We start from the raw sequence: 15,567 nt of genomic DNA, 5'->3' as shown, positions 1-15,567 counted from the left end.
GAATGGAGTCTAGTAAAGCTTCTTTGAAAAATATAAATATGACAATATCATTCAGACAGGTTGGCGATGGTGTTTCCATAACACTTGTGCTTGTTCTCTTGTAGAGCATTTTTTTTTGTTGTATTATAGGTAGTTTTAACTGTGTATGGTGGATAGAGAACTTACCAAGGGCAGAAATGTCTTATCCATTGTTTAAGACCCCTGGTAGGGATCCCTGGGTGGCGCAGCGGTTTAGCGCCTGCCTTTGGCCCAGGGTGCGATCCTGGAGACCCGGGATTGAATCCCACGTCAGGCTCCCGGTGCATGGAGCCTGCTTCTTCCTCTGCCTGTGTCTCTGCCTGTCTCTCTCACTGTGTGCCTATCATAAATAAATTAATTAATTTTAAAAAAATTAAAAAAAAAAAGACCCCTGGTAGACCATCTGGCACACAGTGTGTTGCTTGCTTGGTTATTGTCCATTGAAGGAAGGAAGGAAGAAATGAGTACAAGAAATGGAACTGTGGAGGAGCACCCCACAACCAAGTCTGCTTTGCCTTTCTGGGAAGCCTCAGCTGAAGGAAGAGTGAAAACAGAAACTGTTTCAAATGATTTTAAAATGCCAACAAAGATGTTACTAGAAAAACAAGAATGCCTTTTATTCAGGCTCAGCAGGTAACACTCTGCTGATTCTGGGATACATTTTTTTTTTCCAACTACACATGCCATTTTAAACACTGTTTTGGGGGTGCTTGGTGCTGTGTGTGTGCTTTCATTCTCCCCTGGCAAAAAATTAAGCATCATCTGGCAGGTTTGCAAAAGAGATCCTTTGTGGACAGAAGATTTTGTTGTCAGTAGGTGATGAATCGATCTGCAGGGACAGGGTCCGTGAGGGAGCTCTCAGTTTGAAGCACATTGTCACACGCTGGGCCTCTGTTCCTGATCCCTTGTCTGTGTCTAAGAGCTTTGCCATCAGGTTTCAGAGGCAGCTGTTACCTTTCTTCCACGGGAAACAAATAGATTCTCAGAACCAAGCTTGTGACGAGGATGAGCCCTGCTAACTCCAGCCTTGGGTCAGTATCATCTTCCCTGAAAGCTCTTCCCTCTGGACTTCTCTTCTTCCTCTACCCTATCTATCCTTCAGGCCCTGGCCATTCCAGCTGATAGGATTTACCGTGCTTTCTGAGTTCTGTGTATTTGTTAACTGTGCCACAAGGTGTCATTATTTTATTTGAGCTCATTTTATTTCCCAAGTTTTTGGAGCACAGGAACCATATCTCCTACATCTTTGGATTTTTCCCAGCAACCCAGGTAGGCAGTTACTCCTCTCTGATGCTGTTATAAAAAGCACTGAATAAATCGGTCTACAGTGAGAACTAAGGGACTTCTGGAAAGCTGTGATGTGGACTGTGGTTTGGGAGGTGAAGGAAAGTAGTGAATATATAGAGACAAAAGGAATGAAAAAGGAAAGATGTGTAAACTGTCAAAATATCACAAAATATTATTCCACCAGTAGACTCTCTCATTAACTTGCTTTCAGAAAACTCCTGTTTAAACTATGCACACACACATATGTGCACACACATGTTCACATAAACACATGTGTATATTCACATATACATTCATATAGGCATATCTATACATGATTTTTGCACATATTACATATGTCTATGTGGTAAACCCTCAGCAGAGTATTTTACCAGATTAGTGTATGTGTTAACTGTTCAGAGAACAGGACATGGATACATAAATCAGCTGTGGTGGAGAAAGCAGGGCTGGACCAGTCCAGAGCCAGAGGTCGGACCCCTGAAGGGCCTTCAGGGCCCCACAATATGAGTGCCAGGCACCTGGATACTGAGTCACAGAGGAGGAATGGGGGGCAGTGAAGGTGATTGTGTCTGCTTGGGAAGGGCGAGCTGCCCTAACCTGGCTCCTGCCTCACCATCCCCTCGGGTGTAAGGAAGGGCTCTTGGAGTCCTACGTGAAACAATGTCTTCTTACCTTTGTTCATTCAACTTTTAAGACAGTTTATGTTGGGCAGATACAAGAAAGGTCATAGATAGAGATGCTAGCCTCACCCTATCTGGACTTTAGCTTTCTTATCTGGAAAATGGAATTTATGTCCTAAATAGACTTCTGGCAAAGAAAGGTAAGGACCCAGTGCCCTTTCCATGACACTAGGTTGCCCCATGGGCTAAACCTGTGGCAGATTGGACCCATGTCCTCTTGCACCTGTGTTTTCATGTCCTAGGCTGGCACGTTTCCATTTCATTGTCTTCTTGGTAAGACCAATACAAATGCAGGCGGTTGTGATGACCAGCCAGAAGCATCTTGGTGTCCATCTCTGCTTTTCTGGCAGTTCACTCGGTTTGCTTCAAGAACCTTCTGCACTTTACAAAATAGGTATTATTAGACCTTTTATGTTGTTGTGAAAACAGGACCAGACACATGTGTGTTTTGTTTTCTAGGGAGATGTGCATCCAACAGGATGGGAGAATTCATCTCACCGTTGTTTACTTTGGGAAGGAAGAAATGAATGAGGTCAAAGGAATACTTGAAAACACTTCCAAGTAAGTACAATGTGGAGCTGTAATGAGGAGTCATAGTAACCAACCTCAGGAGTACATGTCCAAGGCTGACACTTCTGCTTCTGTGGGTCAGATGGGCAGTCAGCTGATCACTTGCTGTGCTAGGAAGAATTGTGTGTCCCCCATTCCCTGGGGACCACCCACCTGACACTGGTCCTTGCCGTGTTGACTTTGACAGTTGAGATGAACTGCCCTGAGGTGCAAGGGTTGGGGCACAGGCTTCTTTGGGCTTCTCTGTGACTGGGTGTTGTCTCAGTGCTGCTGATCTAGAGGCTTTACGTCACAGAATGGGAATTAGGGACAGTGCATCCGTGCAATGAGCTCCGGCTGAGTGATATCCATGCTTGGGGTTCCTCCACTTAGCAAATAGTCTCACTCTTTTGACTTGCATTCATGATGCATTTTGAAAGATTAGGGGGAAGCCAGAAGTGATGGCTGGAATGGGATCCTTGATTAAACCTACTCAGTTGAATAGAAATTATTTAACCAAAAACATTAGACTCAGGGTTGTATATTTATACACCATTGATCAGTTGCATGGGGGAGTAAATGAAAGCAGCACAGATGGATTTTCTTCGCTACTCAAATAAATTTAAAAGTATTTATTTGATAAATATCTGTGGCATTTTCTGCTAGTGAGGAAGCCCAAATGGTACCACCACTCTGCAAGGGAGCTTTGCAGGGCTTCACTTGAGCAATTAGGTGGGTAGTTTCTCTGTAAGTGAAACCTGGAGGGGCGTCAGTAGTACTCAGTGGCAGAAAAAGCCTGAAGAGATCCATATGGCCTAAATATAAACAGGGCCCCCTATTCTGAGTTTCTGATAAATGGAAATAGGATGATAGTCAAAGATTAAGAATATAAGATTGAGTGCACTTTTGTATTTGTTTTCATACTTTGTTACTAATTTGCTATCTATGGGCACGAGATCAGAATGCTTATTAGAATTACCTAAATGTTCTAAAGCAGTCTTTTGGTCTTATTTCTCTAAAACAAAACAAAACCCAAAGTTTTTTTGGAGTGTAGGCATGCTCATTTGTTTATATATTATTTATGTCTGCTTTTGTGCTGCAACAGAATTGAGTAGTTGTGACAGAAACTATATGACTTGTAAAGCCTGAACTCTACTGTCCAGTCCTTTGGAAAAGGTTGACCTCTCTGTGCTAAAGCAATATGGAATTCAGAACTTAAAACTAGCAACAGCTTAAAATCTAGGCCCCTATCAAAGGGAGATCAAAGAGAATAGAATAATTGAAAATCCTAAATGTAAGTGAAATAGAGACTCTCAAATCCAACACATTGCAAATATCCTTTTCATCTCTGCTTAGGAACGAGGAATTATTAGAATTCATGTCCTCTGCCCAGTGGATAGGTTCCAGCATCTCTCAAAGTATCCATTCCTGGGCATGGATCTTTTTTTCATAAGTTTCCTAGATAATTCTAACATGCAACCAGTATTAAGAGTCATTGTCTGAGAAAGTAGTGGTCCACCCTGGGGGCTGCCCCATCCCAAGGCAGTTATCCAGGTGATTCTAAACTGCAATCAGAACTGAGAAATTCAGTCCTCCTGAGTCTGAGCACTTTAAAAGATATTTGCTGATATATATAACCAGCTTGACATGAGTCTGAAGGCCAAGGGGAAGGCCGGTTTAGTGTGGTTATGGAAAATATCCTTTTTAGTGACTGGAAGACTTAGGACTCATATTATTAAGGCATTCTTCTCTGTGTCAATTCTCGATCAGAAGGTTGCTTGCTGAGCAAAGAATGAAGAGAATCTGAACAAAAAAAAGTAGAAATCATTTCAGTGGTAGGGATCGTTTACTTAGTTTTGGAAAATTTCCAGAGATTAATCTACCCATAACTGAGAACTTTGTGCTGCGGTGGGCCAGTCAGTGCTTTAACTCTGTCAAAACGAACTGGAACCCCATTCTTCTGTGTCCATGTTTGCTAACTGGGGATACGTGCAGGATATCTCTGATGCCTTGGGGGTGTCCTACCCCCTCCATGGTGTTGCTCTGACCAGAGCAGGGATGGCCCACCCTCTGCAGCCAGGCCTGACTTAACACTGCAGCCCTACCATTCCACCTTCCACATCAGTCTTCCTAATCACTTACTGCCCTCACCTCCTAGCAAGACTAGCTTTAACTTGTAACCTCATCTTGATGGCTTCCAGTTCACAGCCAAACTGGGCCGGGGGGTCGGAGTGTGTGGTATTTGCCCCTTCGTCCTCACTCCCATCATGGTCTTCCACTTAGTGTTCTCTCCATCCTCCTTTCTACATACTCAGACCGTCACCCTTCCGTGCCCACCTGAGTGCCCACTCTGGAGCTCTTCCTAACCTTCAGGCTTCTCTCTGGACTCAGATGGTACTTGCTGTCAGCATCTCTTCTGTTTGTCACTTGGCATATAATTTGTCTATTCCTAACTAGGTTATAAACTGCATAGTAAGTACTACCAAATTACGTGGCTCTTTGTAAATTTAGTTTAGTGCCTTACTCAGAAAACATCCAGTGTTTGTTCATCAAGAGAAGGATAGGGGCACCTGGGTGGCAGAGCCAGTTATGCATCTGACTCTTGGTTTCAGCTTAGGTCATGACCTCAGGGTCCCGAGATCAAGCTGCGAATTGGGCTTTGTGCTCAGCGTGGAATCTGCTTGAGATTCTCTTTCTCCCTCTGCCCCTCCTGCTCTTGCTGTCTCTCTTTCTCCCTAAAATAAATAAAATCTTTAAAAAAAAAGAGAAAGATAATGCCACATACACAGTATATTTATACTCATAGTAATCTATATGAAAACTTATAAGCCCTATTTAAATGTCATTTTTATCATTCTTTTAGGGTAGCTAAACTTTTGTGGAAATGCATCTTATCTTTGAATAATAATAATAACCATTATTTACATGAATTATCTTGTTTAATACAGCAGCCTCATGAGATAGGTGTTGTTATTAATCCCATTTCATAGACAAAGAAACTGAGGCTGGAGAAGTGGTTACTCAGGCTGCCATCCCTACCACATCAGAGAGCCAGGATCTGAGCCTCAGCTGTTAACTGCCAATACTCCAGGTCTTAACATGACACCACATTTTCACTCCAGTGTAATCCCTCCTGAAACTCATAATTGTCAGTTGAAAGTCATAAGATTTAAAATCAGCCTCAATGATAATTTATTTCATCAGGATACCAGCATTGTGATTAAACTGTTCTAAGTCTAGGCAAATGTATATATGTTAAGAATATCTTTTAAAAATCTAATTATGTGCTATGTTTCATTCTGTCTCTAGATTTATGTTTACTCAGTTGAGCTTTACATTTCAGTTGATGGCTGTAGATTAGTGTTTTGGAAACTGCAATTTGTGATTCATTAGAGGGTTGTGTAATAGCTTTAGTGGGTTATGTCCAGTGTTTTCAAAAGATTGAAATAAAATAGGATAGAAGATATCAGGGTGCATGCATCAGAAGTAGTAAGGATAAATATTGTTTGGTAAGACTTTAGAGAGAGAGAGAGAGAGAGAGAGTGTGTGTGTGTGTGTGTGTATCTACTGTGTCATGATGTATAATATATTCCTTTGTAAGGGTTGCAGTAAAAATATTTAAAAACCACTGCCATGGATAACAGTACAAATCAGTTCTCAGCATCTGATTCTTATTCCATAAAGTTTTCTGTATTAAGCTGCTGTTAATCTCAGATTAAAGCCTAGCTTAATGATTCTCAAATATAAATGTGCCTTGGAATAGCCAGGGTGCTTTTTAAAATGCAGATTCCTGGGATCCAGCTCCAGAAATTCTGAGTCAGTAGCCCTGAGATGGAGAAGCTTTGTATGAGTCCCCTGAGTGATGCTGTTGGGGATGGCCCATGGCCCACACAGAGAAACACTGGCCTAGGTAGGACATTTGCTTGGGGCTATGTATCAGGAAATTTTAAAAAATTATAACAGATAGGCAGATCGGCATGAGTTAGCATTTACCACATTGCAACTTCATCTTTGCCCAATCATAAGGACACAAAGGCATCTTTCAGAGGTATTATCTCTGAGATCAAAGTTCTAGAGATGAGACACTGCTCTGTCTTTGCAAGTATGTGACATAAGAGGGCTTTTTTCTAGATGTATTGTTGGGGACCTGCTTTGCTCTGGTATATGTCATCATTTCATTGCCTCTTTGAAAGGATTTGTTTGACATGTACCCTCAGGAAGATTTTATCAGGACCTCCAGAAGAATATTTGGGGGAAAGGTTTTATTCTAGTTTGTTTTCCTTCAATTTGTTTCTTAAACTTGAGCAGTATTCTTGTTTTGTTTTAATTTTTTTCTTACGTAATTTTTAGATACTCTTTCATTCGCTAAAATAAAAAAAAAGCAGTACAGCAAATCCCTCCCAAGAAGATAAGGAATCTTGGACCCTGGGAGGCATCTTGTGGATTAAGGCAGCATCTCAGGCCTAAGGCCCTGCCACCTGGTATTTGCCAGAGGGGTCAAGTATGGTTCTGCTTGGTGGAGATTCTGCTCTTTGTGGAGATGTACCTGTATTAGGTATTCTAAATTGTGCCTTGGGCAATTTGAAGGTAGCATATATAGTATTATAATAATGTTAACTTTCTGGAGTGTGATTATTATATTATTTAATGTTATAAAGGAGAGTGCCCTGATTCTTGGGAGATACTGCTCTTCAAGGGTAGAGCTGTCATGCTGTCTGCAACTAACTTTGAAATGGTTCCAGGCAGGCAGTCAGGCAGAATGTTGACACTTGGTAAATTTAGGTGAAAGATAATGTGGATATTTATAGTGTCTTACATTTCTGAAGGTTTGAAATGTTTCCAGATGAAAATATTGGGAAAATAGATTATGAGAAAAATTAACTGATATTGTTTATATATTGGACTATAATTCAACGGTTAAAGAAGGGTGATACCAGCAAAAATGGTAAAATAAAGACCTCTGCAAATACTCTATAATAAAGCAATGAGAAAATTGCTAAACACGGTCCAAATCAACTGTTTAAGAACCCTGGAAATTAAACAAAGCTTGCAGTAATCTGGGAAGTATTTATCCAAGAAAAATGACTGAGTTTTTGTGCAGCTTTCACCTGCCTTATTCCCACCTTCTCCTTAGCTCTTCTTTCAGTAGCTTTGGAATCTCATAGTGCACAAGCACAGCAAGAGCCACGGCCTGGCAGCCACCAGGGGCCACCAAGATGCGGGAGCTCTTATAAAGTGTCATTCCCAGAAAAATGGCATGATTTGACCTGTGTGGGGTTTTCTGGAAGACTCCTCTCACAAGGTTGTCTTTATTTGACCTAACTCAGAGCTCTCTCAGTGGAAATAGCCTTTCCTCCAAAAAAACAATTATAGGAAGTTTGTCACTTTGTGGCTGCCTGAGATGATAGATAAGAGTTGGACCAAACAAAAGACTAACCAAAAAGCTTAAATTAAAGGGGGAGGCTGAGGAGCAAGAGCTCCTCTGGGCCTTTCAAAAGCTCGAATACATTCCTGGGGATCTAGAAGGCCATGTTCAGGGCTAGGGCTGTGCTCAAACTTGGGAGAGACACGAGCAGGCCTTAGCTTTTCACCTCTGGCTGACCTTGAGGCTTTATGCAAGAAGGAAGTAAAGGCCAAGGAAAGTGGTCAGCTGCCTGGTTGAGTGTTTATGGCAGGCCCTTGAGGGGCCTTGGGAAAGATACACAAAATCCCTTGGCAAAGATTTGGAGACTTACTTGTTCTAGACATTTCAAGAATGTCATTTTGTCACACACAACAGAGAATACAGACTTTACAGATTTAGTTCAAGAAAGACACTAAACAAAGAACAACAACAAAGAACAACAACAATAAACAATGAGTTGATTCTCATTTCCAGGATTGCCACATTACATTGCTGAAAAGGTTAAGTTTCAAACAAAAAGTTATGAGATATGCAAAGAAAAAGTATGGCTCATGCACAGGAAAGAAACAATCATTAGACATTGTCCCTAACGGGGCATCTGGGTGGCTCAGTCAGTTAAGTGTCTGCCTTTGGCTTGGGCCATGATCCTGGAGTCACTTGATTGAACACCACATCAAGCTCCCTGCTCTGAGGGGAGTCTGCTTCTCCCTCTCCCTCGGTTCCTCCCCCTGCTCATGCTCTCTCTTTCTCTCTCTCTCTCTCTCTCAAATAAATAAAATCTTAAAAAAAAAAAAAAAAGAAAGTGTCCCTGAAAAAGCCCAGGTGTTGGACTTACTAGGCAAAAACTTTAAGTCAGCTATATTAAATATGTTTGAAGAATTAAAAGAAAACATATTAAAGAACTAATGAAAAGCATGAGAATCAAGTCTTGCCAAATACAACCTTGTCTTACCAAATAGAGACAGAAGTTACAAGAAAAGAACCAAATAGAAATTCTAGGGTTGAAAAGTACAGTAACTAAAGTTAAAAATTCACTAGGGGGGTGCTGAACATCTGGTTTGAACAGGCAGAGGAGGGAATCTGTGAACTTTAAGATAGGTCAATTGAAATGATGAGGTTTAAGAAACAAAAAAGAAGGGGATCCCTGGGTGGCTTAGTGGTTTAGCGCCTGCCTTTGGCCCAGGGCGCGATCCTGGAGTCCCGGGATCGAGTCCCAAGTCGGGCTCCTGGCATGGAGCCTGCTTCTCCCTCTGCCTGTGTCTCTGCCTCTCTCTCTCTCTCCATCTATGCCTATCATAAATAAATAAATAAATAAATAAATAAATAAATAAATAAATCTTAAAAAAAAGAAACAAAAAAGAATGAAGAAGATGAACAAACCTCAGAGACATGTAGGATACTGTCAAACATGCCAGTATAGGCATAGTAGGAGTTCCAGAGGAGATGAGAGAGAGAAAGGGGCAGAAAAAAATATTTGAAGAAATAATGGCCCCAGATTCCCAAACTTAATGAAAAATCTGAATCTACACATCTAAAAAGCCCAACAAACTCCAAATAGAAAAATCCATAGAAATCCACAGTAAACATATCATAATCAAATAGTTAAAACACAAAGAGAGAAGACAAGAAAGAATCTTGTATGTGGTAAGAGCAAAGCACTCATTGGGACCAAGAATTTTTAATAAGATTGACAGCTGATTTCTCAACAGAAACAACAGAGGCCAGAAAGTGGGATGGTGTATTCAGAAGTGCTAGAGGAAAAACACTTAACCAAGAATTCTATATTCAGCAAAACCATCTATCAGAAATGAAGAGGAGGGATCCCTGAGTGGCGCAGCAGTTTAGCGCCTGCCTTTGGCCCAGGGCACGATCCTGGAGACCGGGATCGAATCCCACGTCGGGCTCCCGGTGCATGGAGCCTGCTTCTCCCTCTGCCTGTGTCTCTGCCTCTCTCTCTCTCTCTCTCTCTCTCTGTGACTATCAAAAATAAATAAAAATTAAAAAAAAAAGAAATGAAGAGGAAATTAAGACATCCCCAGATAAAAAAGAACTGAGAGACTCCATCACTAGCAAACCTGCCCTATAAGAAATATGAAAAGGATCCTTGAAGACTGAAATGAAAGGACACTAGACAAATGCAAATCCTTGCAAAGCAATCAACAGTTGCAGTAAAAGTAAGCATTTCCCTATTTGTAGGGAAATCTAAAATACTATAAATGTGTTTTTTGTTTATAACTCTTTTTTTCTCTTATTTTAAAGATAACTGCATAAAACAAGGATCATAAATCGACACTGTATTGACAGACACAGTGCATAAGGATATCATTTTAATACGATAACAATACAAAGGAGAGGAGAGGGGAGGGAATGGAGGTGATCCTGTACATGTACAATTTTGTACATGGTAGAAATTAAGTATTTCTTCAAAAAGAAATAGAAACTCTCAGTAGACCTATAATAGGTAAATGGATTGAAATAGTAATAAGAAAACTTCCCCTAAAGAATAAGGCCAGGCACAAATGGCCTCACTGCTGATTTCTTCCAGTCATTAAAGGCGAATTAATACCAATGCTTCACAAACTTTCAAAATTTGGAAGAGGAAGGAACACTTCCCAATTCATTCTATGAGAGCATATTACCCTGATACTATAACCAGATAAATACCAAGAAAAGAAAACTACAGACCAGTGTCTCTTATAAATATAGATGCCAAAATCCTCAAGAAAATCCTGGCAAACTGTATCCAGCAACATATAAAAAGGATTGTACATCATAATGAAGTGAAACTTAACCTAGGAATGAATGCAGGATTGACTCAACATACAAGACTCCTTCAGTATAATTCACAAAACTCTGTGACCATCTCTATCAACACATAAAAGGCATTTGAAAAAACAGGGATTCACTTTATTTTGGATATTTCAGATAGATGGAATCATATCATACATGACCTCTTGTGTTTGGCTTCTTAACTTCCAGTGATGATTTCAAGATTTCGTTCACACTGTAGCATGTATCCATAATTCACTACTTTTTATTGTATAGTTCTTGATGTAAATGGGATTACTTTCTTAGGTTCTCTTTCATTGTGTATGGAAACAACTGATTTTATATGTAATTTTGTATTCTGAAATCTGAAACTAGAACTTTATCAGTTTTAACAGATTTTTGGTCTTTAGGGTTTAGAGATCATTTTGTTTCCTTCTTCTGATGTGGATGCCTTTAGTTTATTTCTCTTGCCAAGTTGCACTGGCTCGCACTTCCAGTGCTGTGTTGAATAAGAGTGGTGAGAGTGGGGCTCTTTGTCTTGGTCCTTATCTTCGAGAAAAGGCTTTTGACTTTTCACTGTTGAGTACAGTGATAGCTGTGGGTTAATCATATATGGCCTTCATTAGGTTGAGGGACATTCCTTCTATACCTAATTTGTTCAGTCTTTATCATGAAAGGATGTTGAATTTTGTCAAAAGATTTTTCTGCATCTTTTGAAATATCAGATGATTTTTACTGAAAATAAAATATTGAAAAATTGTATGATTTTTATCCTTCATTCTGTGAATGTGGTGTATCATGTTTATTAATTTGCTGGTATTGAACCATCCTTGCATCCCAGGGATGAAACCCACTTGCTCATGGTGTCTGCTCCTATTGATTTGGTTTGCCAGTATTTTGTTGAGGGTTTTTGCATCTGTGTTCATCAGGGAGATTGGCCTATAATTTTCTTGTCATGTCCTTATCTGGCTTCAGTATCAGAGTAATGCTGGCCTTGTAAAATGAGTTTGGAACTGTTCCTTCCTCTTGAATGGTTTTGAGGAGTTTGAGAAGGATTGGCATTAATTCATCTTCAGATGTTTGGTAGAATTTAGCCATGAAGCCATCTGGTCCTGGGGCTTTTATTTGTGGGAAATGTTTGATTATCGATTCAATCTCCTTGCTCCTTATTGGTCTATTCAGATTTTCTATTACTTTATGATCCAGTCTTCGTAAGTTGTATGTTTCTAGGCATTTATCCATTTCTTCTAAGTCACCTAGTTTGCTGGCATATAATTGTTCATAGTAGTTTGATGATATTTTGTACTTCTGTGGCATTAATTGTAATGTCTCCTCTTTTGTTTATAATTTTATTAATTTGAGTAATAGCCCTCAAATCTCTTTTAGATAGTCCAGTCAAAGGTTTATCCATTTTGTTTATCTTTTTGAAAGAAACTTGCTAAAATGGAGTTGTATAAGCTGGCTTGTATAAGGTCAGAATCTAGAAAGTTCTAAATTGTTTAAAGTGCCTACTAAGACAAGCTGCCTGAGAATCTGTTTATTTTTAAATTCTTGATAGTATTCAAGTGTTTTCAGTAAGAACTCAAGTGATTTCGATTTTTAAAGCTGTTAGATTTAAAATCTTAAATTATACATTGAATGTAATATAGGTTTTTATGTAAATTTTTAAAGTTTTTTTTTTTTTTTTTTTAAGTGAAGGGTTATTGTGGGAAGTGCCACATCCAGGGAATTTCCTTGTAATGGTGGGGAAGAAGTCTGTATGAGAATAGCATATTAGACAACAAGATCTTTTATCATTTTCAATTCAGCAATTCTGGGAAATGCAAGTTAATTAGAGAAATTAAATCTCCAGGAGAAACATTGGCTTTCTGAGGTCATTATAACTGCTAGCAGCATGATTGTATATAACTTGGAGGAGTCCCTGTGTGCCAGACTTACTATAGAAAGGAGGGTAATTGAATGAGAAACTTGAGAGTGTCATCAGTCAATAATACAATTCAAGAAGAGAAGAAGAAGAATAGTGAGTAATCATGGGGGCCTTTTTGGAGCTATGTATTCTGAGTCAGTGGGAAATGACATAGTATAGGACGTGGTGTCCTCATTCTGTAATGAAAAAGGTCAGTTTCCCTCCCCAGGCTGTTACTTTAGGTGTGCCACCAAGTGTCCCATTTCTTTTTTTTTTTTTCCAAGTGTCCCATTTCTTTGTATGGATACATTAAGTGTCTCAAACCAAATTGTATCTCATTTTTCTCAGCTCTCTTTTTTCTGTGATTTACATATTTGCCATCCTTCTAAAAGCATGGGTTTCTGTCTTTGCAATCTGTTGGCTAGAGACTTTTTGCTGATATATGAGGGCCTCCCCTGCTTGTACCTGAGGGAAGGAGGAGCCCTGAGCAGTGCCCCCCAATAACGAAGGTCTGAAATACACCCCAGCCTTCCCCAGGATTTACCCCATGATTCATCTGAGGCTTATTGATCATCCATGGTGTCCCCATGTGGGCCAGTTACTGCAGAGTGCCAGAGAATCTCTGAAGATTCTGCCCACCAAAGGTTTATAGCCCGCTAGGTCACCAGGTACATGTCTGTAAGGCAAAGGCAAGGAAGGCATGGGCACAGGGGAGACGAGGGAGAATGAGGCACAGTGCCTAGGAGGGCAGACTGCCTTCAGTTTGCAGCATGGTGGGAGAGGTGGTGACACTTGACTTGGGTTGTCAAGACCAAGCTGGATTTTCACTGGAGTGGATTCAGAAAGTACATAGCAGGAAGGGACCCAGAGCAGAGGCAGGAGGCCCCAGCCATGGCACACCGTCAGTGTTCATCTTCTGGCAAAGGACAGAACAGGGTCCTTGTCTGTGCACTTTGGTGGCCTGCGTCTGTGGGATGTACAGCCTCGTGGCCATGTTGGGCACATTCCCAGACCCACCACCAGACCCCATTGGGGCGAATCAGGGTTTTGTGTTGAAATGTCCTTGCTCTTACATCGGCCTCACAGCCTCTTCAGACACATTTCTGACGATGCTGTGGAGCAGGGGTGCTCTGGCCTAGAGAGCCAGTCCCCCTCTCCAGTGAGCCACCTTTCTGAATGGCTATGGGACGTGGTGAGGGAGGGGCCTGGCTCTCATGCAGAAGCCGCTTTCTCTTCATCTTGTTGGCGTCCTGTGCTCTGGAGCTGGTGCTGATGAGTTTGAGATGAGAGGGAGATATACAAGGCCAGGCCCAGATGTTCACCAGTGGATTAGTCTCTCTGTTCTGGAAAAGAGAGGAAGTAAAGTGGTTCCAATTCTTTTTCTGGTGTTTCCAGCTCTGCCCCCTTTCTTGCTAGAGAATGCTTGGTAACTATCAGAGGCCCTTCCTGACAGCAACGAGGAGAGCACGGGCCGCCTCCAGATGCTGCACAGTTATAGGAAGTGCCTTGGGTGGGCTGCTCAGGGGAGGACAGTGCTGTGGTCCATCTACAGATCCTAGCTGAGCACAGCGACCTGGCTGCCACCCTGGGAACAACAGACAGATGACAGAGTCGGCCCTGGGCCCTCTCCAACACCTACGACTGGCGCATGGTGCCTCCCGGGCCAGTGGTGCCTCTGTCCCCACCCGGCCTCCGTGCACTCATGTCAGCGAGTCCTTCAGCGCAGAGGCGGCTGTGGGCACACTCTATCTCCTGGCGGCCGCGAGCCCACCCTCTCCTGGAGGAAGGGGAGGCCTGCAGAGCTGGTGGGGCAGGTTTTTTGTGGGGGGTGGGGGTTGTGTTGGCCCCAAGGGGCAGAGCCGGGTGCCATGCACCCACAGCGCCCAGTGCAGGCTGGGCCACACTGACAGTAGTGCAGTGGATGTGAGGTGACGTGGATGGCCTCATCCTTGTGGAGAGGCTGAATGAAGAGAAAGGAGGCCGGCTGCCTTTACGTTGGGGCCACACAGAGGGTCCCTTAGTGTCCCGAATTCTCTTTCTCTAGAAGTAACACATTGAAGCCTAGGAAACATCCTAGAGATGGTTATTAGAAGACTTTTCCAAAAAGTTCTTCCAGTTCTTCCATCTCAAGTCCTAGGCACGGTGTTCCCCCTGCCCTTCTTTCTGGTGGCCCTGAAGGGCAGACAGGCCCAGCCCCCATCCTCTCCCTCCCCGCCCTCCACCAGCACAGCAGCTTGAGCCAGGAATTGGGAATCTGGGGACGGAATCACCCAGATTAATTTGCACAATGGGTGAATGTATACATCAGATTACCACTCTGCCCTCTAAATTTGTAGTTCTCAGTGGGTCTACCCATCACTCAGTAGTCAGTCCCTGACAGCCTTGTCATATCTGTGACACCGTTACCTGAGTTTCTAGCTCTGCCTTATGTTCTTGGGATTCAACGTGACTGAACTTTGGTAAAAACTTGATATGTAGACACAAAGAACCATACACCGTTCAAGGAAGGAAACTGCGCAGTTCCTTTCACACAGCCTGTTAAGGGACTGCACTCCTCTTCCTTTGGTGAAACTTGCTTGCTGTTGTTCACGTGTAAAGCATTTGTATATCTGAACTCTCTGATGGTAGATCCTGGAAAGCATCTTGGAGGAGGCACCTGAATTAGGAGTCACAACCTGAGTGAGGAGGTCCTTGCTCATGGGCATGCCCGTCCTGTCCCCCTGCCAATTAGCTAACAGATATCCCTGCAGACTGGGGGGGCCCAGAGAGTATGAGCCTTGAGATACATCGAGAAGGGAACCTACTACTAGCCATTAGAAAAAGATGAGCAGGGGAGCCATTATGAAGAGAAGAATGGCATAAGTGGGATGTGAAGGGATTTGCCACAGGCCAGGCCCCCTGCTCATGAGCAGGGGTAGGAGCTGGATAGGACTCAAAGGAGTTCTCTGATTGTG

At 42.1% G+C, this 15,567-nt stretch overlaps 1 protein-coding gene across 27 annotated transcripts in view; it reads left to right on the top strand.

The window, feature by feature from the left end:
- The window catches only part of CSGALNACT1 (chondroitin sulfate N-acetylgalactosaminyltransferase 1), a 327,304-nt gene that overhangs the window by 296,794 nt on the left and 14,943 nt on the right, over positions 1-15,567 (top strand). For all 27 annotated transcript variants that reach the window (XM_038559883.1, XM_038559873.1, XM_038559866.1 and 24 more), the window contains one exon: positions 2,445-2,546. In XM_038559883.1, the coding sequence (XP_038415811.1) occupies positions 2,445-2,546 (102 nt within the window). The remainder of the gene's footprint in view (positions 1-2,444; positions 2,547-15,567) is intronic.

The sequence above is a fragment of the Canis lupus genome, chromosome 16 (genome assembly GCF_011100685.1).
Source record: "Canis lupus familiaris isolate Mischka breed German Shepherd chromosome 16, alternate assembly UU_Cfam_GSD_1.0, whole genome shotgun sequence".
NCBI classification, from domain to species: Eukaryota; Metazoa; Chordata; class Mammalia; order Carnivora; family Canidae; genus Canis; species Canis lupus.
The sequence above is the reverse complement of the archived record's forward strand: the minus strand, read 5'-3'. Positions and strand labels throughout refer to the sequence as shown.